We start from the raw sequence: 25,757 nt of genomic DNA, 5'->3' as shown, positions 1-25,757 counted from the left end.
TCTGTCTTCCCCCGTGCACACGCCCACACGCACTGTGTGGAGTCACCCAAAGCATCCTCCCACTGCCGGCGATGGTCGCCGGGACTCCTGCCAATAGCCGGCAATCTCAGCTGCGCAGGAACACCTGGGCCAGACACAGAAGAGCCACCCGAGCCAACTTTTAGTCAGCGTGTCCAGCTCTCGGCACACAGTAGGTCCGCGATAAATGTGGCGACTGACCTGCTTTCCGGCATTTGCGCTTTAAAGTTGTGTCTGGAGTGAATTGGGGGGTGGAGCGTGTGTGTGTGTGTGTGTGGTGTGTGTGTGTGTGTGTGTGAAACGGGGGGGTGGGGGACACAGAAGTGAAGCTGGCAGGTGGGGAAGCTAAGGGGGGGGGGCGAAAAGAAGGGAAGCCCGCTTGGACCCGGTTCATCAGCCCCAGTACCCGGGGAGCGCCTGAAGGTGCTGCTGCAGATGGGGGGAGGGGAGGCCAGAATGTCCCAGAACTCTCCCGCTACAAGGCACGGTTGTTGTACTCCTTGGCGTACACCCCGAGATTTCCCTCCCCCCCCCCCGTGCCTGAAAGTAAGGGACGCCCGGAGGCCGCGCTTTCTCTTTCTAGGTTTTCCCCAGGCGCCTCCTCGCCAGCTTTGCTGAGAGGTGATGAGTGGCCCCGGAAGCCGGGAGAGCTCGGGAAGACGGCCCGGGGCCCCGGAGGCAGGTCAGCGCCCCGGGGAGACGGGGCGGGAGGGAGGAGGGAGCGGGGGGGAGCGGGGAGCCCCGGGGCTCGGACCTGCTCCCTCCTCCCTCCTCCCTCCCTCGCCGAGCCCTGGCTCCCCGGTTCCCTCGCTAGCGCGCTCCCTTCGCGCCCGCAGACGCCTCCCGAGCCAGGCAGCCCAGCGCGTGGGAGGTGACATCTCTTAGGGAGCGCGATTGGTTTAATATGGTAATGGAGAGGAGGGACCAGCCCCGGCCGCCGGCTGGCGGCTCCGCTCCGTCACGCAGGGCGCTGCGCTCGCAGGACTCACTTTGGGGCGCCCCGATTCCTCGGGTCCCGGGCCCGCCATGTGAGGCGGCCCCGCGCCCGCGCCTCCGCCCGCCGGAAGCCCCATGCAGCCTGTGCCCGGCCCCGCCGCCGATGCCCCAGCGGGGTAAGGAGCCGCTCTCCGCCCGCTCTTCCCTCCCCCGGGCCACCGACTTGGCACCCCAGCCCCCCCGCCTCCCCTCCCTCCCCCTCCTCCGCCGGACCGCTGCTTCTCCGGACCCGGCTGTCTGCGCGCGGCAGGAACTCCTGCGGAAAGTACCGGGCGCTCCGGGAGGGGGGCGGAGGGAGTGGGGGGGGGGGGCTGCGTCTCTGCCTCTGCCGCTGGGGGTGGGGGTGGGGATGTGAGCTGCCAGCTGGGATGAGGAGTTCGGGACCTTCTCCCCTCCCCCTCCGCATCTAGCTCTAAGGGGTTCGGTCTCTTGAAAAGCCCTCACTGTCAGTGGTTTCTCGTGGGATGTAACACTCTGGTGTCTGCTCTCTTTGTGCCGTCCCCGTCTCTCTCCTGTCTCTCCCTAGTTCTTGTCTCTCTTGTCTCTTTCTTGTTTTGTCTCTGCGAGTGAGTGAGTCTCTCTCTCTCTCTCTCTCTCTCTCTCTCTCTCTCTCTCTCTCTCTCTCTCTCTCTGTCTCTCTCTCTCTGTCTCTCTCTCTCTTTCTCTCTCCTCTCTCTCTCTCTCTCTCTCTCTCTCTCTCTCCTCTCTCTCTCTCTCTCTCTCTCTCTCTCTCCCCTCCCTCTCTCCTTCCCCCTCCCTCTCTCCCTCTCTCCCTCTCTCCCTCCCTCCCTCTCCTTCCTTTCCTCCCTCTCCCCTGTCTGTCTCTTTGTCTCTGAGTCACTCTGTTTCTATCTCTCTGTCTCCCCCTGTCTGTCTCTCTCCGTCCTCCCTCCCCCTTTCGCCTCGAAACCTCAGTTTCCCCATCCATCAAACGAGGGGCCGGACTAGAGCTCTAAGGTCCCTTCCAGCTCTGCCTCCTCCTATGCCTTGGAGCAGGGACGTGATCTGGGACTAGAGTTCCAGCTCTGGCACTGACGAGCTGTGGGACTCCTGCTCCGTTCCTTCTCCTCTCTCCCCCCTCATCTGTCAGGTCCGGGGCGGGAGGGAGAGCGCTCGGGGGTCCCTTGCAGCTGCTTTTGCTGGGACCTTCAAGGCTGCTGAGAAAGAAGTTCTGAGGTCGGGGTCCCTCCCTTCCTTCATCCCTTCCTTCCTCCGGTCTCGCCGCTAGCTCGGGCTTGGTGGAGGAAGGGGCCGGCTGAGGGAGTCTCTGCTGCCTACACAACTGTCCGAGAGCCACGCAGTTTCGGGGAGGGTGATTTGGGGATTTAGTCAGGCCGGAGGCCGGGGATGCAAGAAGATGGTCCTGACGACCCAAGAAGACCCGAGCCAGCCTCGGAGCCGCTGATCTCCCCCGAGCCTTGCGGTTCCGGGGTTCCACGGTAAGTGCCCCGGGAAGGAGACATCGGGAGCCCCGGGAGCTGGAGCACTCCGACGGGCAGGCAGACGTGCGGGCCTGGAGCCGGACAGCCGGCGACGCCGAGCGACGCTGTGGTGGGGCAGTCCGCCGCGGGCAGAGGCGGGCGCGCAGCGGCCCCCGGGAGCCGGCGGCGCCGGCGTCTGGCTAGCCCGGGCAGGGGCGCTTTGGGGCGGCCTTGCTTGGGCCGCCGAGCGCCGCGGTCTGCGCCTCCTCGGGGCTCCGGGGATCCCTCTGTCGCTTGTAGCAGTGGAGGAGTGGCGCAGGCAGCTTTTTGGCTGCGGGAAGAACCCGGGAGGGAGGCGGGCTTTGGTGTGTGCGCCGAGGAGCCGGGAGAGGGGACCGGGGAGCACGGAGAGGAAGCGGGCGGCTTGGCCAAGTGCCCCTTGCGCAGAGATGCGATCCCCAGAGCCCCAAGCCTCCCCCAAAGCAAACTTTCCCCGTTCCCTCCAGCCTCCTTTGGGCAGCCCTTCTCTCCGTGGGGGTCCCCGAGAAAGCGTCCCGCCCGAAGAGTGGCGATCCCCCCCGACGGGTCCTAAAAATCAGGGGACCATCACCTGTCTCCCCACCTCCCCCAGACTCCATCCAAGGAGTGGGGCCGGGGGGTAGAGGGACAGTGCTTCTGATGACAACTTGTGAGGCCGCGAACTTGGCCATGCTCTCCTTGGTCCCTGTGGCACTGAGCCGGTGGGGATGGGGCCGCCCGAGCCCCTTTGGGAGTCTGGGGAAGCCTGTGGATCCCTGTTGAAAAGGCTATTTGAAAACGCACCAAATCCATTATATAGGAAGGAAGGAAGGAAACAAATTCTATTGGGAAAGTGATTTAAAAACGTTTTTTACATGTTCATGGACGTGCTAAGAACCCTGAGGATGTTCAGGGAGAGATGGTCGGCTCCCTCCTCCAGGGATCAGACTAGACCTTCCTAGGATCCCACAGTGCGGAAAAAGTAAGTGTTTAATCAATGTTTGTTGACCGACTGACTGACTGCATTTCTAGGGAGAAGGAGCGTGCCATTTGCCCAGTGAAGTACTGGGCTTTCAATGAAGGATTTATGAACCAGCCAAGAAGCATCTTTCCTGTCAGCCCGTTCTTTTGTCTCCATCCCATCCGATCCCATTCAAAATTTACTAAGAGATTAACATTATGCTAGATTCTGTGGATACAAAGATCCCCTCCAAATCCCCCCAAAACGGCAGCCCCTGCTCCCAGGGAGCTTGTCTTCTACCAGGGAAAATACAGACTCGGAAAGAAAAAAGATAGATAAACTCCTCGCAATGAATTAGGGGGAGAAGCCATTAGCCATGGGGCACATCACCGAAGGTTTCCTGATGGAGCCCGTGCTTAAGTTGAACCTTCAATTCTTGGCATTTCCTCCCCCACTTTGTAAAGAATAGCCCCGAGTCCCTGGAATATTAGAAATGGGTGCCCCACCTTCCAGGGATCTCAGGAAGTGTCCCAGCTGAGATGTAATCCCTTGTCTTCCTGACTCGGAGCCTAGCATGATTCTGCCTTACCATATTGTCTCCAGGGGCCAGACGCAACTCCTCCTGGGAAATTTAACCCCCCCCCCCCCCAATTCCCCACAGTGATTCCTCAGACTTTTGGTTGGTGACATGTCCATTGAACTAGCAGCACAACTTTAAAATGATGACATTCCTGATTGAGCCTTGTAAAATGGAGAGACTGAGGCAAGGAAACAGATGGGTCTGCCTCAAAAGGGCCCCAGGGGGCACTTGGGGAGTGAGAACTCAGCAATGACAGTCTCAGTACTCGTCCTGGGGAATGGCAAAGCTTGCCATTGTAGATGGAATCCAGAGCCCTGCGTTTGAATGTACTGCCTGTGTGGGCTGGGACAAGCCTCGCCTCGCTGGGATTCTATTTCCTCATCATTCTGGATTGGTTCAAGTGGGCATGGGTACCCACTTTACTCCCCACCACCCCCTTCTCTCTCTCTCTCTCTCTCTCTCTCTCTCTCTCTCTCTCTCTCTCTCTCTCTCTCTCTCTCTCTCTCTCCCTCTCTCTTCTCTCTCTCTCCCTCTCTCTCTCTCTCTCTGTCTCTCTCTCTCTCTGTCTCTCTCTCTCTCTCTCTCTGTCTCTCTCTCTCTCTCTCTCTGTGTGTGTGTGTGTGTGTGTGTGTGTCTGTCTCTGTCTCTCTCTCTCCCTCTCCCTCTCTCTCTCTCCCTCTTTCCATTTATGTCTCTCTCTCTCTTTCTCACTTCTAAAGGTCCTAAGACTTTATTTGATGCTTCTCTCTCTACCCCCTTTCTTTCCTCTCAAAGTTCCAGGAGAGAGAGAAACTTGGAAATTCCAAGGGACTTCTTTCCCTTCCCTCTCTCAAAGCAGGCAGCTCCATTCTGCTGGCATCAGCTGCCCTCTAGGGGCTCAAGACTGGAATGCTCTGATTTGGGGACTTGGCTGGGAGACAGTCCATTGAAAAGTAAGAAGAATTATGAATCTGATTCAGTTCTCTTGACTCTAAAAGGAGATTAGGAGAGGGTTTTGTGGGAGTGAGAAGGTAGCCTTTCCTGATATAGTCTTGGTCAACCCAATCCCTAGCAGTCTCATGGGAAGGCTGTATATTTAATATCCTCTCTCTCTCTCTCTCTCTCTCTCTCTCTCTCTCTCTCTCTCTCTCTCTCTCTCTCTCTCTCTCTCTCTCTCCTTCTTCCTTTCCCTCTTCCCCCCTCTCTCTATTTCTCTCTCTCCTGAATCCCACTTTCTCTCTCTGTTTCCATTTTTCTGGAGGAAAGTGATTTACCCAGGGTCATGAGGCTAGTGATTGCCCATTTTAAACAGGCATCTCCTGCTCATTCTGGCTCCTTTTCCAAACCAGAGCATTCCCATTCTAGAGCTAAAGGGAACATCATAGACCAATTAGCCCAGCCTCTTTGTTTTATAGATGAGGAACTACGTCCCACATAGGAGAAGTGATTACCCAGAGTTATCCAAGAGTAGACAGAGGCAGAATTCCAACCTAGACTTTTTGTTTCCTAAGCCAGTTCTCTCGGGGTTACAGGGTTGGAGGGAGACCTCAGAAGCCTCTAGTCTCCTTCAAGACCCTTAATTTTACAAATGAGAAGATTGAGCACTATGTCTAGGGTCATAGAGGAAGTAAGTGACACAGAGGTGGGGTTTGAATCCAGATCCTTGGATTCCAAAGCCAGTGACCATGACACTGTGCCATTGTGCCACTGCTTCCCTCCACAATACCCTTCTAATTCATGAGCCTCCCTGTGGGGACCTAAGAGGCAATATCATTCAACCCATTAGTTTTCCGAATATAGAAACTGAGATCCAGAGAAGGTAACATCCAAACCCTTTGCGTTTCCCTCTTTATTCTCCTCTTTTGGCTCTATTCGAGAGAGAAAGAAAACAGAAAAAGCTGACATTTAAGTCAGCTAGTTTGTCTTCTAAAAAGGACACCTATTTTTCTAGAAGAGGATTTTCCAGTAGAAAATAGATAATAGCTAGCATTTCACAGCATTTAAAATTGTGTGAAGTGCTTTACCAAAAAATATGCCTCTTTTTATCCTCATGACAACCCCGGGATATCCATTTCACAGAACAGAAAGCTGACTTACCCATATTCAGTAAGAGACTATTCAATATGAGACTGGATTGGAACTCGGGTTTTCCTAAGTCCAGTTCTCTCTCCAATGTACTAACAGATCTGTAGGATAGATCAGCTAGAAGTGAACTGGACTAGATCCGAGGGTCATAGCCTTTTTTGTGTGTCCTGGATCTTTTGGCACTCTGGCAAAACCTATGGATTTTTTTCTCATAATCATGTTTTTAAATCATCAAATAAAATACAAAGATAAATCACTTTCCTCCAGAAAAATGGAGACAGAGAGAGAAAGTGAGATTCAGGAGAGAGAGAAATAAGGGGGGGGAAGAGGGAGAGGGAGAAGGAAAGAAAAAAATAATATACATACATATATATGTGTATATATATATGTATATATGTGTATATATATGTATATATGTGTATATATGTGTGTGTATATATACATATATATGTGTGTGTGTATATATATATATACACATATATATGTATTAGAAGCTCACAGATCCCAAGTTAAAAATTTCTGGACTGGAGGAAAAGGGGTTCCCCAGCCCAGAGTCTCCCCCTGACTGTTCCCTCCTGTTTTATGGACAAGTTCCCCAGCTCTGCAAGGACCCCAGTGCCTCTTTACCTCTGGCCCTTTCCGTTTCAGAAAAGGCTTATTTATCTTGTGTATTTGGCTCAGTACCAACAACAGGGACCTTGGTCGCCTAGGGAAGGGGGAAAGGGAAAGGCAGGGAAAGTTTTGTTTACAGTAATTTAGCCTTGACTGCCCTCAGACATAGCCCCATGGAAACTCGGTCCTGGGTTGGAGAAGGGACAGTAGTTTATAGTACAAATCAGCTTCCAGGCATTTTCTCTTTGGAGTCTCATGGCAGGCAGTGAGTGAAATGGGTGAAATGGGACCCACAGGGTTACATATCCTAGTGTACTGCTGAAGAAAGTGAGTTCTAGAGAGCCTTCCTAGAAAAATGCCAAAGGGATCTTTGGTCACCCCCTCCTACTCCATAAACCTCAGTGGTTCCCTATTACCTCTAGAATTAAATAGAGCATCCTTTCCCTGGCACTCAATGTCCCTCATTGCTTGACCCCTTCCTCCCTTTCTAGTCTGCTTACATTTATCTCCTCTCTGTGAACTCTCTGTTCTGGTAACACTGGATCCTTTGCTGTGATTCCCACAACTCTCTTTATCTCTCAGCTCCATTCATTGCCAATGATTGCCCTCCATTCCCTTTCCTCATCCGTAGAAAGGAATATATGGTTCCATGATCCTGAGGATGACCCAGTCCAGAGAGGAAAGATGAGATTTACATACAGAAAGCAATTACAGAATCATTCTGACTGCATAGGAGGAGAGGTCCTCATGGTACCAAGGCTAATATCTTGCTTAAGGGGAAAGGACCCTGGGCTTATATGAGCCATTGCTAGTTGTAAGAGGCAGAAGTGCTTAAGCCTGACTCAAATACTGACTCTTAATGCAAAGTACCAAGCCTCAGTTTCCCCATCTGTTAAATGGAGTTACATCACCAGGCTGTTGTGAGGAGTGAGATGGGCATGAAATCAACCATTCTTATCAATTACTAGATGGTCCATTTCTTAGGAGCCTAGGAGTTCAAACTCTTCATTTGAACAGAACCAAGGCAGTAAAGAGACATCCCCAGGATTACGCAGATGAGGCTAAATTTGAATCCAGGGCTTCTAGATTCCAAGTTCCATATCCAGTATACTTTGTTAGGCTGTCTCTCTAACTAATAACAATGATAATCTGATGTTTAAATGGCACTTTGACATTTGCAAAGCAAATATTTCATTCTCACAAAAGCCCGGGAGATCTCATGGATGAAAAAATGAAGCTTAGAGGAGTTGTGATGTATTCAGGTCACCCAACTAAGAAGTGTCAGAAATAGCTTTGAACCGGAGTCTTTCTTGAGCTGACTCCCTCAGCCTATCAACTCCAGGGCTCTGATCTGGGCCATCGTGATAAAGGCTGATAGTATGTTGGTGTATTAGGGATCTGTCCTGGAGACAAACCCTTTAGCACTGAGCAATAGAGGAGATGTTGGCTGGTGGGGGTGAGGGTCCGGGTGCCCTGGAAGGATGCACTTAAATCACTGAACAGAAATGGCTGTTGCTGACTATATCTGGGTCCGGCATGGGACTGATGAGTTTGGAGTTTGAGGAACTTCGTATTAAACTATCTCAATTTGGGGCTTTTGGGGAGGGGGTATATCCCCCCATACAAATGCACCCTTCAAAGCAGCTTTTAAACACATAGGATGAGGAGAATCATAGCGGTTCCTTCCCCAAACACCCCTTCTAATATGAAGAGTCTTTGGAGGAAAACACCGATCCTTTTCAGGAATTTGGAAGATGGGGAAAATCCTTCTTAAATCCCTGGAAGGTGGGGAAAAATCCACCCCAAAACACCCAGACAGGCAAAGGCAGCCCTGTCAGAAACTTAGTCCTTTCCCCTGAACCATCCCCCCTTTTCCCCCTCCTTCCCTCTCTCTTTTCCTCTCTCCTTTCACTTCCCTTTCTTTCTTCCTCATTTAACTCCTGCGTTCTCCCATCCTCCCCAGCTAGGGAAGCAGAAATATGACTTGCTCGGTTACTGTGGAAACAAAGCTGGTGTCACTCAGAAGGGAAGAGATTTCTCATTGGGCAAGGGGGGAGGGAGAAAAAGGATGGGGGAGGGGAGATGGAGACAGAAAGACTTGTGGCTTGGACACCTGGGTGTGTGTTTTCTTTTGGTATATTGTGGAAGCAAGGCTGGGATTCTCGAGCTGCACTTTCCACCCCCTCATCCCCAACTCAAAGTTATCCCCCTTCCCCAAATCCCCCTAGACTTTTTCTTCTAAGGTTGCTAGTTGTGTGATCTTAGGCAAATCATTTTACTGCCTTCCCCCCTCTCTCTAAAAAAGAGAGGAAGGGACTTGATCACAAATTCTGAGAGTTGGAAGGGAGCCAGTGGTGATCCAGTAAGAATCTTTAGCTGAGGTCCATGAACTTGATTTTTGACAATTTTTTTTGGCTGGCTATTTTGTTGTTGTTCAGTCGTGTCCAACTCTTTGTGACCCCATGTAAGGTTTTCTTGACAGAGCTACTGGAGTAGTCAGACACTGACTTCTCCAGCTCGTTTTATAGAAGAGGAAACTGAGGCAAAGAGAGTGAAATGACTTGCCCAGCTAGAAAGTGTCTGAGGTTGGATTTGAACTCTGGAAGATGAGTCTTTCTGACTTCAGACTTGGTGCTTTGTGTACTATGGCATCCCCTAGTGGCCCTCAGATAGCATTATTTCAATATAATGTGTTTCCTTTGTAATTCCGTATCTTAGAGTCATTCGAAGTTATTATTCTTGGTAAGACCCTCAAAAGAGGGTTGAGACACACAAAAAGGGGTAGGAACCCCAGGAAAGATCGAATATGAAACTAATCCCTATTATAAAATGTCTGATAAGTGGTCTCCATCCATGTTTTCCCGGTTTGTAAAAGGAGAGAATTGGATTAGATGAGCTCTAAATCCAGCTACAGATCTTTGCAAATATTTATAGTTGTGATCAGGGAGGAAGTGGCATCTATAGATAGAATGCTAACCCTGGGATCAGGAAATAAAAAAAAAAACTAGGTTCAAATAACATCTTGAATACTTACTAAGATCCTATACATCTCTAACCCTGCTGAATCTCAGGAAACTCTTCGTGGGGGAGTCTGGACATTAAGGAGATCCATAGATGTTGCCTGATTGGGGATGGGGTGGGAGTTCGGTGCAAGAAAACAAAAACAAAAATTGGTGAATGATCCAGATGCACTCTCCAGCTCTGAAAGTCCCAAAGGCAGCCATTGTTCATGTCACCAGTCTTTCTACCCAATGGACACTTCAGCATTCTTGGCTTATTGCTTCCCCTGTAATCTAGTCTACTCTTCCCTCTGGATTGTAAACCTATAGGCCATGGACCCTGACTTATTTATCTTTATTTATATCCTCGAGTTTAAGACTAGAAGAGACTTTAGACATCATCTCGTTTATTTTTCTCCATTTTACCAGGTTGGGACAATGGAGTTTAAAAAGAGTGAGATGATTTGCCCAGAGGTTGTTTTGCTTGGAAGTTGTGTGTGATCTGGACCTGCAATTTCATCACCTACTTCTTCATGAGGCTAAAATGAGATAATATTTGTAAAGGACTCTGCAAAACTTAAAGATAACTACTGCTATTTCCTCTTCCCTCTCTTCTCTCCTTTTCTCTCCCCTGCCCTCTTCTCTCCTCCCCTTCCTTCCTTTCTCCTCTCCTCCTTTCCTCTCCCTTCCCCTTTCCTCTCCTTTTCTCTCTTCCCCTCCCTACCTCCCTTTCTCTCCTCTCTCCCTTTTTCATTTAACACAGGAGCAGACTTAGTTAAGTGACTTGCCCAGGCTCAGTTTGAATCCAAGTCCTATGACTCCAAATTCAGCACTCACTCTACTTAGCCACTTTTCTTTAGAGTCCAAATAAATGAGGCTTTGATCAAGTCTAAGGTTATAGCAAGTGGCAGAGCCTGGGTTTAAACCCAGAGGTGTCATGTGCAGAGAGCCACTAGAGGGTGTCATAGTGCACAGAGTGCAGGAAGACTCCATGAGTTCAAGTCCAGCCTCAGACACTTTCTAATTCTGTGATCCTGGACAAGTCACTTCACCCTGTTTGTCTCAGTTTCCTCATCTGTAAAATGACCTGGAGAAGGAAATGGTCAACCACTCCAGATGGTCTAATGGTCTCATTTTGCAGGTGAGGAAAGCAGTCCAAGAAGGGCAAATCCTTATCCAAAGTCTCATGGGTTGTGTCCAAGACATGATTTGAACGCAGGACTTCTGGGTCCAGAGAAAGTCCTCTTTCTATCTGTAGTGCTTAACAGAGCTGAGAAGCAGACGTCCAATAAAATTAGATTAGTGGGTTTGGGAACTTTTGTGACTGTTGGGTGTTAAGTGTCTCTGGGATGACAGTGAACATTTCCATTCTCTCATCAGACTTCTGCAATAATGGCCGATGAGCCACCTTTGCTTAAAGCCTTCCATTGAGGGCAAAGCCCTTCTTCTGATAGCTCTAATTGGTAAGAATCATAAGAACAGGCAGCGAGGTGGCCCAGCAGAGAGCATGCTGGACCTAGAGCCAGGGAGGACCTGAGTTCAAATTTTCCTCAGACTCACGTATTATCTGTCGGACCCCAAAGAAGTAACAATCTTTTCATCCTCGGTTTCCCCATTGTAAAACAGAGCTAACAATACCACCCACCTCCCAAGGATATTGTGAAGATCCAATGGGATGAATCTTTTGCTTTACGAACCTGAAAGGGTCATGGAAATGGCATTTTGGGGATTAGGAAGGTTTTCCTTAAATTCATTCAAGCCCATCTCTTCCTGAGTTTCAGATCTTGCTCCTATCTTTGCTGTCTTGGATCAAACCAAATCCTTTTCTCCTTCATGGAGACAAACCTTCCAGTACTTGAAGACAGTTGTCATCCTCTGCCCCCCACAATGCTTCCCTTCCCCAGGACAGACATACCCGGTTCCTTCAGCTGCTGCTCATAAGCCAGGATCTTACCTGTCCGAAGTCACCTACCAGTGGCAGTCTCCAAACCACATCTCTTCCTCTTTTCCAAAGCAACACCATGGGAGATGATGTCAGAGGCCTTGTCCCTGTTGAATAACAGAGGTGGTAAGGGCTGTAGAATGTAGAAGGGCAGAGCTGGAAGGAGCCTAGAATATGGACTGTCAGAGCTGGGGAGGACCTGGAGAACCCAAGGTCAGAACAACATGGAAAGGGATGGCAAAGGCTGGGGCCGGTCCTCGTCCACACGGCTGCACTCTCCCACTGGCCCTAGGACGGCCACTAGTCTCTCTGCTGTCTCAGAAGCAGCCGAAGCTTTTGGGATGGAAGGGAAAACCCTCCTGATGGCAGAACTCTACCATTAGGCAAAGCCAGTGCCATGCCCTGCAGGGGTCCAAATGCTCACTGAGGGCACGTGGGTCTGAATCTCAGAGGTGGGACCCCCGGCTAACAGCAGCCCACCCACCACCCAGTCATGGGGAGGCAGCACAAGCCTAGTCACCCTGACTTATTGTGATCACTCAATCAACCAGCACTGGTTAACCTTCCGTTATGATGAGCCGGCTTTGACGTCATTGCCTCTTCTCCCCCTGCCCTAAGCTGCCTGTTTTCAGCCCTCCAGGGAACAGGAGTCATGACTTGCTGTGGTGCGTTGGGCAGTAGAGATTATCTCAGCTGAGTCTCACAGCCCTGTGAAGGAGGTGCTGTTGTTATCCCTGTTTTTCAGATGAGAAAACTGAGGGCAGAGATCCCAGCTAGGAAGTACAACTTAGTAAGCAAGCTTCTGAAACAGGCTTGGAACATAAGGCTTCCTGTCTCCAAATCAGGTGGTCCCAGCATCACCAGGTGCAGAGATCTGTGACCTGACTCATCTCTGATTGTTTGTAGTCAGGTATGGAGAGTCCCTCTCTTCCTCTCCCTCCTCCCACCTTCCCCCCTCCTCTTTCCTTCTCCCTCTCCCCTTTCTCTGTCTCTCTGTCTCTATCTCTCTGTCTCTCTCTGTGTCTGCCTTTCTGTCTCTGTCTTTGTCTCTCTGTCTCTGTCTGTCTCTCTGTCCCTGTCTGTCTATCTGTCCCTGTGTCTCTGTCTCTCTGTGTCTCTGACTCTCTCTGACTCTTGCTCTCTCTCTTTCTTTCTCTGTCTCTCTGTCTCTCTCTGTGTCTCTGTCTCTGCCCTCTCTCTCCATGACCTCAGGGTAGGGGGAAGGCCATGAGGGAGGTGAGCCAGCTCTGGGCCCCAAGCCCTCCCTCCCTGGTGCCAGGGAGAGGACCTGTGGCTCCGGCAGCAGGAAATCGGCCGCGGCTAGCCCGCCAGCCCGCATTTCCACCGAGGTGACGTTCCACAGACTTCCTGTGCTCTGCCTCTTGAAAAGCAGAACGTGAGTCCCGGGGGAGCCCTGGCAGATCTGCTGCCCCTCCCCCTCTGCACACCTCCAACTGGGCTCCAGTTCCTCGCATCCCTCCCCCCTCCTCCCAGATGATGGAGAGCTGCAGTCCTCCCTGCCAACTGGGAGTTCTCTATGTAAACATGGCTCCAGAGAGAAGGGCTGGCTCCTCCTCCAGGCCTTTCCTGCTTTCAGGAAGAGTCTTGAATCATCAGCAGGGAGAAGAGAGCACCCAGGGACTCTCTGGACCCCAGGCACAGAGCCCCAGAGTCTCAGAATCACAAAGAGCGGGAGCTGAATGGGAAGCCTGGAACATCAGAGATGAGACAGAGGAGCTTTAGAACCTAGAATGTCGGAGCTGGGAGGAAGCTTAGAATATGACTATGAGAACCTAGAGAGACCTTAGAACACAGGATGCCAGGGACCTTAGAATATGGATGAAAAACCAAGAGAGATCTTAAGATCTTAGAACATAAGATGTCAGAGCTGGGAGGGACCTTAGACTGAATATCAGAACTAAGAGAGACCTTAGAACATAGAACATCAGAGCCGGGAAGCTTGGAACACAGAATATCAGAATTCAGAGAGATCTTAGAACATAGACTTAGACCGTCAGAGCTAGAGGGAGCTTAGACTGTGGAATGTCGGAGCTGGAAAGGGATGCTCGAGATAACCTAGCTCATCCTTTTTCTTTTCCAAACTGAGGCTCACAGAGTAGTGAGTGACTGTGAATCAGGGTGCTGGTTCAGCCTTGTGTGTGTTGAGAAGAAAGGGGAAGGGGACAATCTGTATGTGCCAAGGTGTGTTTCAATAACAAAAGTCTTCTAAATAGAGAGATTTGCTCTCTGGACAGGACTGGAACCCGGACTCTTTGCTCTGTAGAGAGGGCTGGGGAAGAGGCTTGGCAAGGCCAGTTTTGGGCCTGGGGCTGGAGAAGAGGCTTGGCAAGGCCAGTTCTGGGCCTCGGGCTCTCTTAGGAGGTTCCTCCTTTCTCCCATTGCCCACTGACCTGTGGGATTAGAGTTGGGGCACCCAAAAAGCCCTATCACCCGAGCAGAAGGAAGCGGTTGCTCTCTGCAGAACGCAGGAGGAGGAGGAAGAGGGGCGGGAGCCTGGATGAGGTTTCACAAAGCCTTCCCAGACAGCATGGGTGCCTCTCCTCTCTGCTGGATCATCAGCCCCCCCCCCAACCCCCCGTGGGCAGCTGCCATCGGGAACACCAGCAGTGGGTGGCAGGTTTAATTATAGCGTATATTTAGACCAACAGAGAAAATGAGGGTGGGTGGGTTGAAATGCTGTGACCACGTGCCCCACTGAAGGGGAGCAGGGAAGAATCTTGCTTTAAACACAGTCTCCTGGGCACAAAAAACACCAGGAAACCTCAGAACTAGAGAACTGGGAGCTGAGAAAGCAGCTAGCCCGGCCTCTTCATCTCCCACAAGAAAACAGGAGCTCTGAGAAGTGAAGCCTTTTGCCTTCGGTCACACAGCCAATCGCTAGCAAGGTGAAGGTTCAAACCCAGGTTTCCTACCTTCCAACCCATGGATCTTTCTACAGCATCACCCCACTTTTCTATACAGGGACTAAGCTTTTAATGAGGAGGATCAAAGAACACAGGTCTACATCTCAAAGGAAACCCAGGGGGCCAACTAGTGCAGTCCCCTTATTTTTAACAAATGATGAAACTGAGGTACAGGAAGGGTAAGTCACTCGTCCAAAGTCTACATAGAAGAGAGAGGTCCTCTGACCCCATATTCTCACTATCTACACCTGGGCTCTCGAGAAGGTTTGTGGTGGTGTAGAGAAGCTCACCTCTCTAGTTCTTGGACTGGGTAGTGATGCTCCCCATGCCCATATCACCTGAAGTATAGCGAGGAATTAGTTTTAGAGCTGCCCTGTAGTTTCAGCCCCCTCTACCCAAAAAAAGAAGTTGCTACCCCAGTCTATACATGTTTCTATGCCAACTGAGTGATGCAGTGAGTAGAGCACTAGACTCAAAGCCAGAAAGATTTGAATTCAAATCTGGCCTCAGTAATCTCCTAGCAAACGTTGGGCAAGTCATTTATATGCCACCTGCCTCAGTTTCCCTAAGTGCAAAACTGGATTAATACTAACCACTACCTCTTGGGATTATGAGGATCAAATGGGATATTATTTGTGCCTGCCTCAGTTTCCCCAAGTGCAAAATTGGGTCAATAATAACTACATCATAATGTTAGAGGATCAAATGGGATAGTATTTGTGCCTGCCTCAGTTTCCCTAAGTGCAAAATTGGGTCAATAATAACTACATCATAATGTTAGAGGAACAAATGGGATAGTATTTGTGCCTGCCTCAGTTTCCCCAAGTGCAAAATTGGGTCAATAATAACTACTTCATAATGTTAGAGGAACAAATGGGATAGTATTTGTGCCTGCCTCAGTTTCCCCAAGTGCAAAATTGGGTCAATAATAACTACTTCATAATGTTAGAGGAACAAATGGGATAGTATTTGTGCCTGCCTCAGTTTCCCCAAGTGCAAAATTGGGTCAATAATAACTACTTCATAATGTTAGAGGATCAAATGGGATAGTATTTGTGCCTGCCTCAGTTTCCCCAAGTGCAAAATTGGGTCAATAATAACTACTTCATAATGTTAGAGGAACAAATGGGATAGTATTTGTGCCTGCCTCAGTTTCCCCAAGTGCAAAATTGGGTCAATAATAACTACGTCATAATGTTAGAGGATCAAATGAGATAGTATTTGTTAAGCTTCAGGCACATAGTAGGTACTTAATAAACACTTGTCCCTCTTCCCTTCTCATTTACTATGTATCTGTCTCATCTACTATGTAGCTATCTTATATGTATCTAGTTAACCTCTCATGTTAATCCCTCACATTAGAATGGAAGATCTTTCTTCCAATCGCCAGCATGTAGCATAATAAGAGTTCTTTGATAAATGCTAGTGAATAGACTCCGAGACCCTGGTCAGGGTTACCCCCTCGAGTCTCAGTTTCCTCAGGATGCTGAGCTAGATGGCATCTGAATTTCCTCTTGGCAATAAATCCATGATCCTAAGTTCTCGAATGTGGAAGAGAACAGTAAACAAAGAACTAGGAAAGAGGAGATAACTGGAAACAGGTAGACAGGAAGGATTTCACCAAGGAATGGGACTTGGTTGAAACCTGAGAAATGGGTGGGATTTAACATAGAGTAAAAGGAGAAGGGTGGGATGCATTCAGAACGAAATGGGAATGAGCCTGGGTTGGTTTCCCAATCCACACCAGATTCTGTTGCTTTGTTTTGTGCCTCAGTTTCTCCATTCGAACAAGGGTACCAACATCCCTGATTGCTGGAGGAGTGCTTTAGGTAGGGTGTAAAGTAGAACAGTACCTGAACTCAGAGACAGAATTGAGTCGAGTCAAACAGAACGGCACGTACTTTAAATCCCTCCCCTATAAAGTGGGCATAATGATACTTCCAGCACGTAGCCCCCATAGGTTGACAGGAGAAAAGTGCTTTTTTTTTAAACCCTCGGGGTTTTACGTGGATGTGAATTTTGCCTGTAGTAAGCTTACGCAAATATTTATAGACTGGAATAGGCTGAGACTGAATTGAATTTGTTCATGTTGTCTCTGGGGATTTGGAACGAGGAAACTTGGCCACCAGAGCCCTCCTATCAGGGTGATGGCGGGCTCCCCAGCCCAGGGGAGGAGAAGCTTCTGCCAGGTGACAATCAAGCCCATTATTCCTGACCCTCTCCCATCCAGCTAAAGTTGCTTAGAGAGGCAGTGTGGGAGATCTCCTGGGGACGCAAGTGGGGTTTGGACTCCAAGGTGTCTGGAGTGCTTTGGGATTTGGAGATTCTGACCCCGGGAGCTCTGGTTTTGTAGACAAAAGACCTGGACCCCCTCCTGGATGGCCCTTTCTTTCTGTGAGATGTTAGGCAAAGCTCTTTATAGATCCGGAGCTCTGTTTCCTTATCCTGAAATGGCATTAAAATTACTTGCAAATGACTCTCCTTACCCCACAGTGTGCCAGTGGGAAGAGTGCTTTGGGAACTGGATGGCATGATGAGAATGAATGGGAACTATTAATATGGTTTGGCTTCTATTCAAACTCATTTCTCTCCTTGGTCACCGAAGCTCTTCCCCTAAGTGTTGGGGATGGGGGTGGGAACCTTGTTATTCTTGACCTTGTAGGGCAGCCAATGAGAGACATTGCCCCGTGGCCTATGATGTCATTGTCCAATGCTGCGGGCTGTCCTGGGAACAGTACCACTATGGGTTATGGGTCAGGTCCCAGGATAGGATCTGGGACCATCCCAGTAGACTTGAGCTAAAGGGACCTCTCTCTCTCTCTCTTTCTTTACAGCTCTTCTGAAGTCAGTCCTCAGGTCCCAGTGACCAAGATGGCGGCCAAACAACCTCCACCCCTCATGAAAAAGCACAGCCAGACGGACCTGGTGAGCCGCCTGAAGACCCGAAAGATCCTTGGAGTGGGAGGAGAGGATGATGATGGAGAAGTGCACCGGTCCAAGGTGAGGAGCCTTCTTTAAGGAGCATGGGGTTTGCCTGGAACAGTTAGATTGATTGGTGGATGCAAAGGAAAAGGAAAGCAAGAAGGGCAAAGAAAGAGGGAGGGAGAGGGGACCCAATTCCAAGACTCCTTCTTATGTAGGGATTCAAGGAGACAGTTCCTCTCTATCCCAGTCCCCCAGGATTGTGATCAAGGGGTCTTGATAACTGGCTGATATTTCCCAAAGGAGAAAAGGAATTCCTCATGATGGTACTCTCCCCAAATGGGTCACAAAAAGTGGACATGACTGGAAAACAACTAAACGTCAACCTAAATCACATTGGTGAACAGGTTGGACTGTCAAGAAAGTCACCGATAGCCTATGGTTTCCATCCTTGGAAAGAACTTCCAAATAGATGAGATGATTTGAGTATTCCACCGTTAACTTATCTTACGTTTGAGGTCTACTAAAATCCCCGCATGGTTTTCCCAACAATCTTCTCCTCCATCTTGTATTTGTAAGGTCCATATTTTAAAAAGGAAGTATAAGACTTTACCTTTATCCCTACAAAATTGCATCATACTGGGTTCTGCCTAGTGAGTTGGGGGCAGCTAGATGGTGCAGTGGATAAAGGGAAATGAGTTCCCCTCTGTCAGCAAAGCTCAATCTCCCTGAGCTGTGGAGATCCATTTTATGGATCAGAATCACTGAGAGGCAACAGAGTACTGAGCACATGGCAAATAGCAGTGGACCCTGGCTTTCATTCTAGTTCTGATACCATCTAGGTAACATGGGGGAAGTTCCCTCTCTGGACCTCAGTTTCCTCACTGGTAAAATGGGGGACTTGGATTGGACGAACCCCGAATGCAGTTAGGTGTGATGACTTTCTGAAGGGGTTATGGGAAGCTTCAGTGGGCTACCCTGTGAGGATGGAGGAGGGCTCATTCTCCAATTTTGCCTTTCCTGGCCTATGCTAAGATTTTGTCCTGGCCTGGGGCATGGAGTGGCTCTCCCCCTTTCTCCCTCTTATCATCCTTGCTTGTGTTAGCTCAATTACCCCTCTGCATCTCCCCCTGCCATTTTCACCTTCTCTTTCTCAATGGCAGATCAGCCAGGTCCTGGGAAACGAAATCAAGTTTGCTGTCCGGGAGCCTTTGGGACTCAGGTGAGTGGAGGTAGAAAGTGTCTCCTCCCTTCCCTTTCTCTTTGCAACATGTGCAAAGAGAAAGGGAAGGGTGGGGGAGAAGATGGAGAGCAGAGGAGGCCCCAGCCAGACCCTTAGCTCCATTGTTCTCTCCCAGACCCTTGCTCTCTTTCTCTCCAGGCCTGCTGGCTAGAGGGGTCTTGGTGGGGAGCGGGGGATGGGGCATTCCCTTTGCCTCTGGGAAGGAAGGGCAAAGGGAGGGAGGGGGCTATTCTAGGCTATAATCCACGTCTTCTCTGCAGGGTCTGGCAGTTTGTGTCGGCTGTGCTCTTTTCCGGGGTTGCCATCATGGTAAGGAAGACCACAGCTTACCCCCCCTCCCCCACTCTGCCTCCCCTGGTTCTTCTGTCAATTTGCCCAAGAGGATTTGCTCAGCTCCCCCCGGATCCAATAGGGGCACACCAGTGGTCTCTGCCTCATCCTACTTATAATAAACCCACAATGGGTCACTCAGCTGCACCTGACCACAAAGAGAGGGACCCCATTCCTGTCCTCGGGGAACTTACACAGGGAACCCCATGGGCCAGACCATTCTTTGCCCCACTAGGCCCCACAGCCTGTTTCCTGAGCCGTCCCCTCTCCCTCTCCCTTCATAAAACCCACCATCTCCCACTTTCCAGTTGCTCCTGGGTGGGAGGGGGGATACAAAATGGTGAAGAACCCCTGGCTCTGGAGTCAGAGGATTGAGGCTTCATTCCTGCTTCTGACACTGGCAGATCTTAGCTGAGGCTTCCAATCCCTGCGCCTCAGTTTCCTCATCTGTAAAGTCAGGGAGTCAGCTTCCATGGGCCTTTAATGACTTCAGCCTGACTGCTGCCTGGGTTTTGCCTTGGGAGGTCGGATTTCTTTGGGGGGCGCTCCTAGCCTTCCCCTTCACCAGGTCCCCCGCCTCTCCTTTCAGGCCCTCGCCTTTCCTGATCAGTTGTTCGATGCTGTCTTCGACGGAGCTGAGGTGAACAGCAAAACTCCAATCCGTCTCTATGGAGGGGCGCTCCTCAGTGAGTAGGGAGGGGGCGTAGGGGGTCACCTTTCCAGGGAGGAATCAGGTGGGGTAGCTCAGGGAGAAGGACGCAGAACTTTGGAGTTGGGGCAGCCAGAGGCCGTCTCCATCCACAAGCGAATATTGCTCTGAGTCCCTGCCGCTCTTCTGCCTGGGCTCCATGAGAGGGGAGTGCCGTCTGGGATGGAGAGGGGCCTTCCTTTCCTGAGGGCTCACTAATTCTGCCAGGGCAGGAAAGAGCCTCTGGGTATTCCTGAGAGTAAAGGGAGCGCCCTGGACTGGGGTGGGTCTGTCCTTACCCCTTTGTCATGGCTTCTTCCGACTTGGGGCAAGTCCACCTGTGGCACTTGGAAAGTCCCTTCACATCTCCAGGTCTCGGTTATCCAACCTGTAGGGTGGGAGGGCTGGAACAACAGAAAGCGGCTTGGGGCCATGGAGAAAAGGCCTTGGCTCCAGAATCAAAACACCCCAGAACTTATCAAAGGGGACTTCACTTTATGACTCAGTTTCCCCATCTGTAAAATAAAGGGGCTGTAATAAATGGTCTCTAGCTGTAGACCCTGAACATGGTGGTCAATCCCTTGAGTGGCTCCCTTGAACCTGGGGTGCCACCTTGTGGCAAAATTGAAGATAGCAGCTCAGCATGGCATTGCCCTAAATAATATCCTCCTCCTCCTCCTCCTCCTCCTCCTCCTCCTCCTCCTCCTCCTCCTCCTCCTCCTCCTCCTCCTCCTCCTCCTCCTCCTCCTCCTCCTCCTCCTCCTCCTCCTCCTCATCATCATCATTTTCCTCATTATCACCATCATTTAATGAAACTCTTATAAACAACATTCTCGTGACATGGGGCTGTGAGCATTGACTTCATTTTACAAAGGCTTGAAAAAGGGAAGTGACCTGCCTCAGAAAAGCCCCTGAATCTTGACCTTCTTCCACTATGGCCACGGCGCCTCAGAGCTGGGGAGGCTGTGGGGAAAGCTTTCCCTGGGGGTCAAGACGGTCGTATTTCCCCTTAGTTCAGATACTTACTAGATGCGTGAACCTTTGCCAGTCACTTGGCATCTGTCTGCCTCAGTTTCCTCATCTAGAAAATAGAAACTCCCTCCCAAGCTTGTTGTGAGAGAATATTTCAAACCTTGAAGACTCTACTTGACTAATTATTTTAATATACACACAAATAAATAGTTAATTATATATTTATTTAATATAAATAAACTTAAGTTTAAGGACCACTGAGTCCAACCTCTTCATTTTAAAGTGAGGAAAGGAGAGCGGGAGTGATTTATTGATGGCTTTCGGAGCTGCCCAGCTGGTAAAAGGGAAGGAACGGGAGCTCATGTTCTCAGAGGAGGAAACTGAGGAATACGGAGAGGAAGAGACGTATAAGGTCACAAGGAAGAGTTTAGAAGCACGTTGGTAGGAAGAACAGATTTGCCACCAGAGAGCAGAGCCCTGGGAAAACCCCTAACAGGGAGAGGTTCGGAGCCGGAAAAGGTCCCTCCCAGCTCTTAGGGACTCAGGGGCCTTGGGTCTGGGGACAGACAGGGATGGAGATGGGAGAGGTCCCCTGTCCCTGCAAGTCCCCTTTTATCTCCACCCTGATTATCCTTTCCATAAGTAGCTTGTGCATGAGGTGCGAGGAAGCTTAAAAGAGTCTGCCCTTTGGGGAGGACAGAGGGGAGGACTGTTTTTTGGGGAACCAGGGTCCACTCACCCCAGAGCCTGCTCTCTCCCTCCACCTCAGGCATCTCTCTCATCATGTGGAACGCCCTCTACACAGCCGAGAAGGTCATCATCCGCTGGACCCTGCTCACTGAGGCCTGCTATTTTGGGGTGCAGTTCTTAGGTGAGTTGCTAGAGGGGAGACCTTAGGAGACCTTTTAATCCAACATTCCCATTTGGCAGATGAGAAAGCTGAGATCCAGAGAGGCAGTTAGTAAGGGAGAGAGGACTGGAACCCAAGGTCTTCTCACTCCAAATCCGGTTTCTCACTGACTCGACAATGGGTTGTGTCCTTCTCACCAAACATCAGCCCAGGACAGGTGGACAGGGCATTCCCACCATCACTCGTCCCCCCAAAACCTCCGGGGCTGGATGCGGGTTGGCGGAAGAATCTTGTTTGTTCGGTCTTTATTCTCATTTAGTTAGACTTCGAGGAGGTACTTCGGGGAAGAGAGTAGGGTACGGGCAGACCCCAATCACTGGGTCTCTTTGGTAGCAGAGTCTGATATCCTTGAGCTGGTCTTCCTTACCCCACTAATGACCCCAGGACTCCCTGATTTTTCTAACAATCTCTTGCATCCCTCTGACATGGTCATTGCTCTTCTCTCTTCATTCTTAAGGACAACTAGGCACCAAAGTAGATAGAATCCTAGATTTGGCGTGAGGGAGACCCGATTTAAAGCTTGCCCCTGATCTACACTACCTGGATGAGTCACTTAACTTCTCAGCCTCAGACTTCTCATCTGTAAAATGGGAGAAATAATAACACCTAACTCATGGGGTTGTTGAGGATCAAATGAAATCACTTTTTTTTTCAATTGACAAAAATGTATTCTTCCTTGCTCCCATTTTCCTAACCCTTCCCCTACTGTTGGAAAGGAAAAAGAAATAAAAACAAACTTATAATACCTAGGCAGTCAGAAAACAGATGCTTCATTGGCCATATCCAAAAAATAGGTCTCATTCTGCACCTGAGTTCGAGGTGAGTAGCATTATGTAGAATTATCTCATTCAAGATAAGCTTATCTTATTATGTGAATAAATTTATGTATTTATAAAACACTTTTATGTTTTATAAATACATAAATTTATTCTCATAAATGATGGCTATTGGTATTAATCAATAAGCAGTTATTAAGCACCTGTTGTGTACTGGCCACTATATTATTCACTGGGGATACAAGGACAAAAACTTAAGGACTCCAGCCTTCTATGGGGCCCACACAGCATGTGATCTGATAGACAAATATGGAAAGGAGTGATTTGAGCAGAGAGGGCAAGGAGAGCTGGGGAGGTTGAGGAAGGGCTGTATAAGGGATATGGTGGAGATGGGGTAAAGAGGATGGAAATGGGACCAGCTGGTGAAGGGGAACAGGGCGAAAGAAGCTCTGGGAGGAGCCGGGCTGGGAGGGTATTTTCTGCTGGAGGAGACTGCTGCTAGCAGGAGTCACTGAGCATCTTGAAATGACCTGGTTAGTTCTGAGCTTTAGGAAAATCTCCTTACGTGTTGAGTGTGGGCTGAGAGAGGCTCGAGGGAAGAGGGGATGAGGGAGGGTTCATGAGGCAAGAGAAGGGGGGACTCGGGGTGCTCTGGGGGTAGGGAGCACTCCCGAATCTCAGCATCTTCTTCCCATTGTTTCTTTCAGTCACCACTGCCACCCTGGCAGAGAACGGGCACGTCTCTCCGGGGGCCCTGTTCCTCCTTGCCAGCCGCCTCATCTTCATCCTCGTCAGCATTTACTACTATTACCAAGTGGGCCGGAGAGCCAAGAAGGCCTAGGAGCCCCGTCCGTCCCTGGGCAGAGATGTCAGGGGTGGGCTGACCTGCCTGTGCTTCCCTGGCACAGGGGCACATTGGGAGATTTTACTTTTTGGTTTGTCTTTTTCGTCTACTAGAGGGGGTGCCCTCTCCCTGTCCCCAGAGGGCTCAGCTCCTGGCTCGGGCAGCTTAGCCTGCCTTGGCTCAGTGAGTTTTCACGTCCTAACCAGCCCCTGGCCCTAGAATTGGAGCCGCCCCTGACCCCGGCAGCTGGGACCACCGTGTAGCCACTGGCTTCCCCCTGAGAAATCTCTCTAGACCACGAGTAGGTACCTGAGACTTCCCGAGAGAGGAAAGGAGCTGGTCTAGACTTTGAGGACGCAGAAGCAGCAGGGACAGTGTGGAAAGAACCCTGGATTTGGAGGCAGGAGAGGTCAAAGCCTGGTGGTCTTCCTTACCTGTGTGATCTTGGCCCAGTCACTTGATATCCCTCAGTATTTTTCTCATGTATAAAATGAGGAGATCTTGATCTCCAAGGGCTCTTTCTGGCTCCAAACCCAAGACCTGTGACTAGATCAGACAACTGAAGGTCCCTGGGGACAAACAAAAGCATCTCTTTCTACTGGGACAGACTGGACGTAGGGGCAGGCCGAGAGGCCCACCTTCGCCCACTGGGGATCTCCGGCCTTTGGGCTTCTGCTGGTCACGGCTGCTGAATCCCCGAGTTGGCTCTCCCATTCCAGGCTACACGAGGGTTTGAGAACAGGGGGTGGAGATGGGAACAGCCCCATACACGGGCTCAGCAGAGATCTTGGGACTACTCCCACGTCCTTTGGGAGGAAGGATTTCCAGGGACCCAAAAGCTGCCCCAGAGATGCTCTCCTGACCTCCCAGAAGCCTCAGCCTAGGTTCAGAGCTAAGGTTTTCTCCTTGTCCTTCCGTGGCCGACTATTCCAGGCCGTCCAGTGCCCACATTGCCCTTAGTTTTTCGGGACAGCTCCATATGGAACTCTTGTTTAGAAATCCCCTTTGCTCATGACCGTCCCTCCTCTGAAGCTGACCCTTTAGGCTCCACTCCCATCTCACCCCCAAATGCCTTCTCAGCTATTGCCAGCCTGCAGACTTGGGCTTGGAGGGGAGGATTCACTGGCCAGTGGACTGTGAACATGACACAAATGCAGGGCTGGGTAGTTCTATAGGTAGGAAACGTCCCTTTGGGGGATTTGCCACCCCTTCTGAGGATGGGTTGTTTCCAGGGGTGGGTGAAAGATGGGAAAAGAGATATGTTACTCCATCCCCCCAATGCAGAGACTCTAGGGTCTCATCTGGGCCCCCCAAAGGTAAATTAGACCTGGATTGGGAGAAGACAATGTACCCTTGGGATTCCACTTTAACAACAGCCCCTCCGTGCCGAGACTGCCATGTGAGCATTGGGCCAAGGGCTCTCCCGGCCCCCGATCCCTGCCATTCTGAAGACCACCTCATCCTCACCCTGCCCCCCCAAAACCTTCCTTAACTTCCCTTATCCCCGTTCCACTGGCGAACTCCGTCCCCAACTCCAGCTGTCACTGACAGGCTCCCTGGATCAGAAACTGTTTTGTAAATAGTAGAATTAGAATATGCAAAAAAGAGGAAGAACCCCCCCCCCATCCTTTCTGCACATTGCACCAGTCCCCTGTGTTTGCCCCCTGTGAAAGCCCCTTCCTCTGCGGCCCTCCGTCCCAGCAGGCAGCGGGGCCTAGCCCCTGCCTCCCCTCTTGCCTCCTTTTCCAGCCTCTTCTCTCATTTTGGTTTTCATGCTTCAAAGGTGCCTTTAGAGCAGGAAATTCAGCGACTCGCGTTCTATTCCAGAAGGACTCAAATGTTGCCTGTGTATCTGTCTTTTTTTCCCCTTTGAGTGTTGCAAGACTTTGTTCTCCAAACCTGATACCTCAGTAGCAGAAATAAACAAAATCCGTTTGGTCAAAATCCTGGCTCCTTCTTGTCCAGATTTTTCCCCAGTTAGAAGCAGCCCGGACCAGAGGGGCTCCTTCCCCTTTCCCCCCAGACTCCTCCAGGGCTCTCAGTCTCTGAGGTTGAAGGCCCTGGAGGACCAGGAGCTCCCCTCTGCCGGCAGTGACCTATTCCTCTGGCTGCTGAGGTGAGTGAGGGGTTGGACATGGCACAAGAGCACAGTCTCATTGTTAGTCTGGATTACCCAACTTGGGGTGGGGCTGGGAAAGGGGATGCTGGAAAAGTCTGTTTTGTGGAAAGGGGAGGATGGGTGGGCCGATGGTGGAGATGGGGGAGACCTGATTTCTACCCAATTCCAGGTGGTCCCAGAAACCTCTGCAAGAGACCTGAAGCTCTCCAACAAACTGCCATATTGTGCTTTACACACAAGCACTTTCCCTTTTTCCCTTCTCTGTTTCCCTCCTTCCCTCCTTTCTTCTCTCCTCTCTCCTTCCCTCTTTCTCCCTCTCTATTTCTCTTCCTCTCCATCTCTTCCCTCTTTCTCTTCCTTTTCCCTTCCTTCTTCTTTCCCTTCCTTCCTTCCTTCCTTCTTCCTTCCTTCCTTCTTC

General features: G+C 50.4%; 1 protein-coding gene across 8 annotated transcripts; it reads left to right on the top strand.

Annotated features, from left to right (window-relative positions):
* Window positions 1-25,164, top strand: TP53I11 (tumor protein p53 inducible protein 11). 8 transcript variants are annotated; one of them, XM_074274818.1, is made up of 7 exons: window positions 1-190; window positions 17,370-17,535; window positions 18,621-18,679; window positions 18,961-19,009; window positions 19,620-19,716; window positions 21,460-21,561; window positions 23,084-25,164. In XM_074274818.1, the coding sequence occupies exons 2-7, from the start codon at window positions 17,407-17,409 to the stop codon at window positions 23,215-23,217; spliced, it is 570 nt and encodes a 189-aa protein (XP_074130919.1). In that variant the 5' UTR covers window positions 1-190; window positions 17,370-17,406; the 3' UTR covers window positions 23,218-25,164. The 8 variants fall into 8 exon arrangements, with proteins under 8 accessions (XP_074130919.1, XP_074130916.1, XP_074130917.1 ...); XM_074274815.1 differs by having other exon boundaries at window positions 1-194; XM_074274816.1 differs by lacking the exon at window positions 1-190 and adding an exon at window positions 574-700.
* Window positions 25,165-25,757: the final 593 nt, after the last annotated feature.

The sequence above is a fragment of the Sminthopsis crassicaudata genome, chromosome 6, assembly GCF_048593235.1.
Source record: "Sminthopsis crassicaudata isolate SCR6 chromosome 6, ASM4859323v1, whole genome shotgun sequence".
Taxonomy (NCBI): Eukaryota; Metazoa; Chordata; class Mammalia; order Dasyuromorphia; family Dasyuridae; genus Sminthopsis; species Sminthopsis crassicaudata.
The sequence above is the reverse complement of the archived record's forward strand: the minus strand, read 5'-3'. Positions and strand labels throughout refer to the sequence as shown.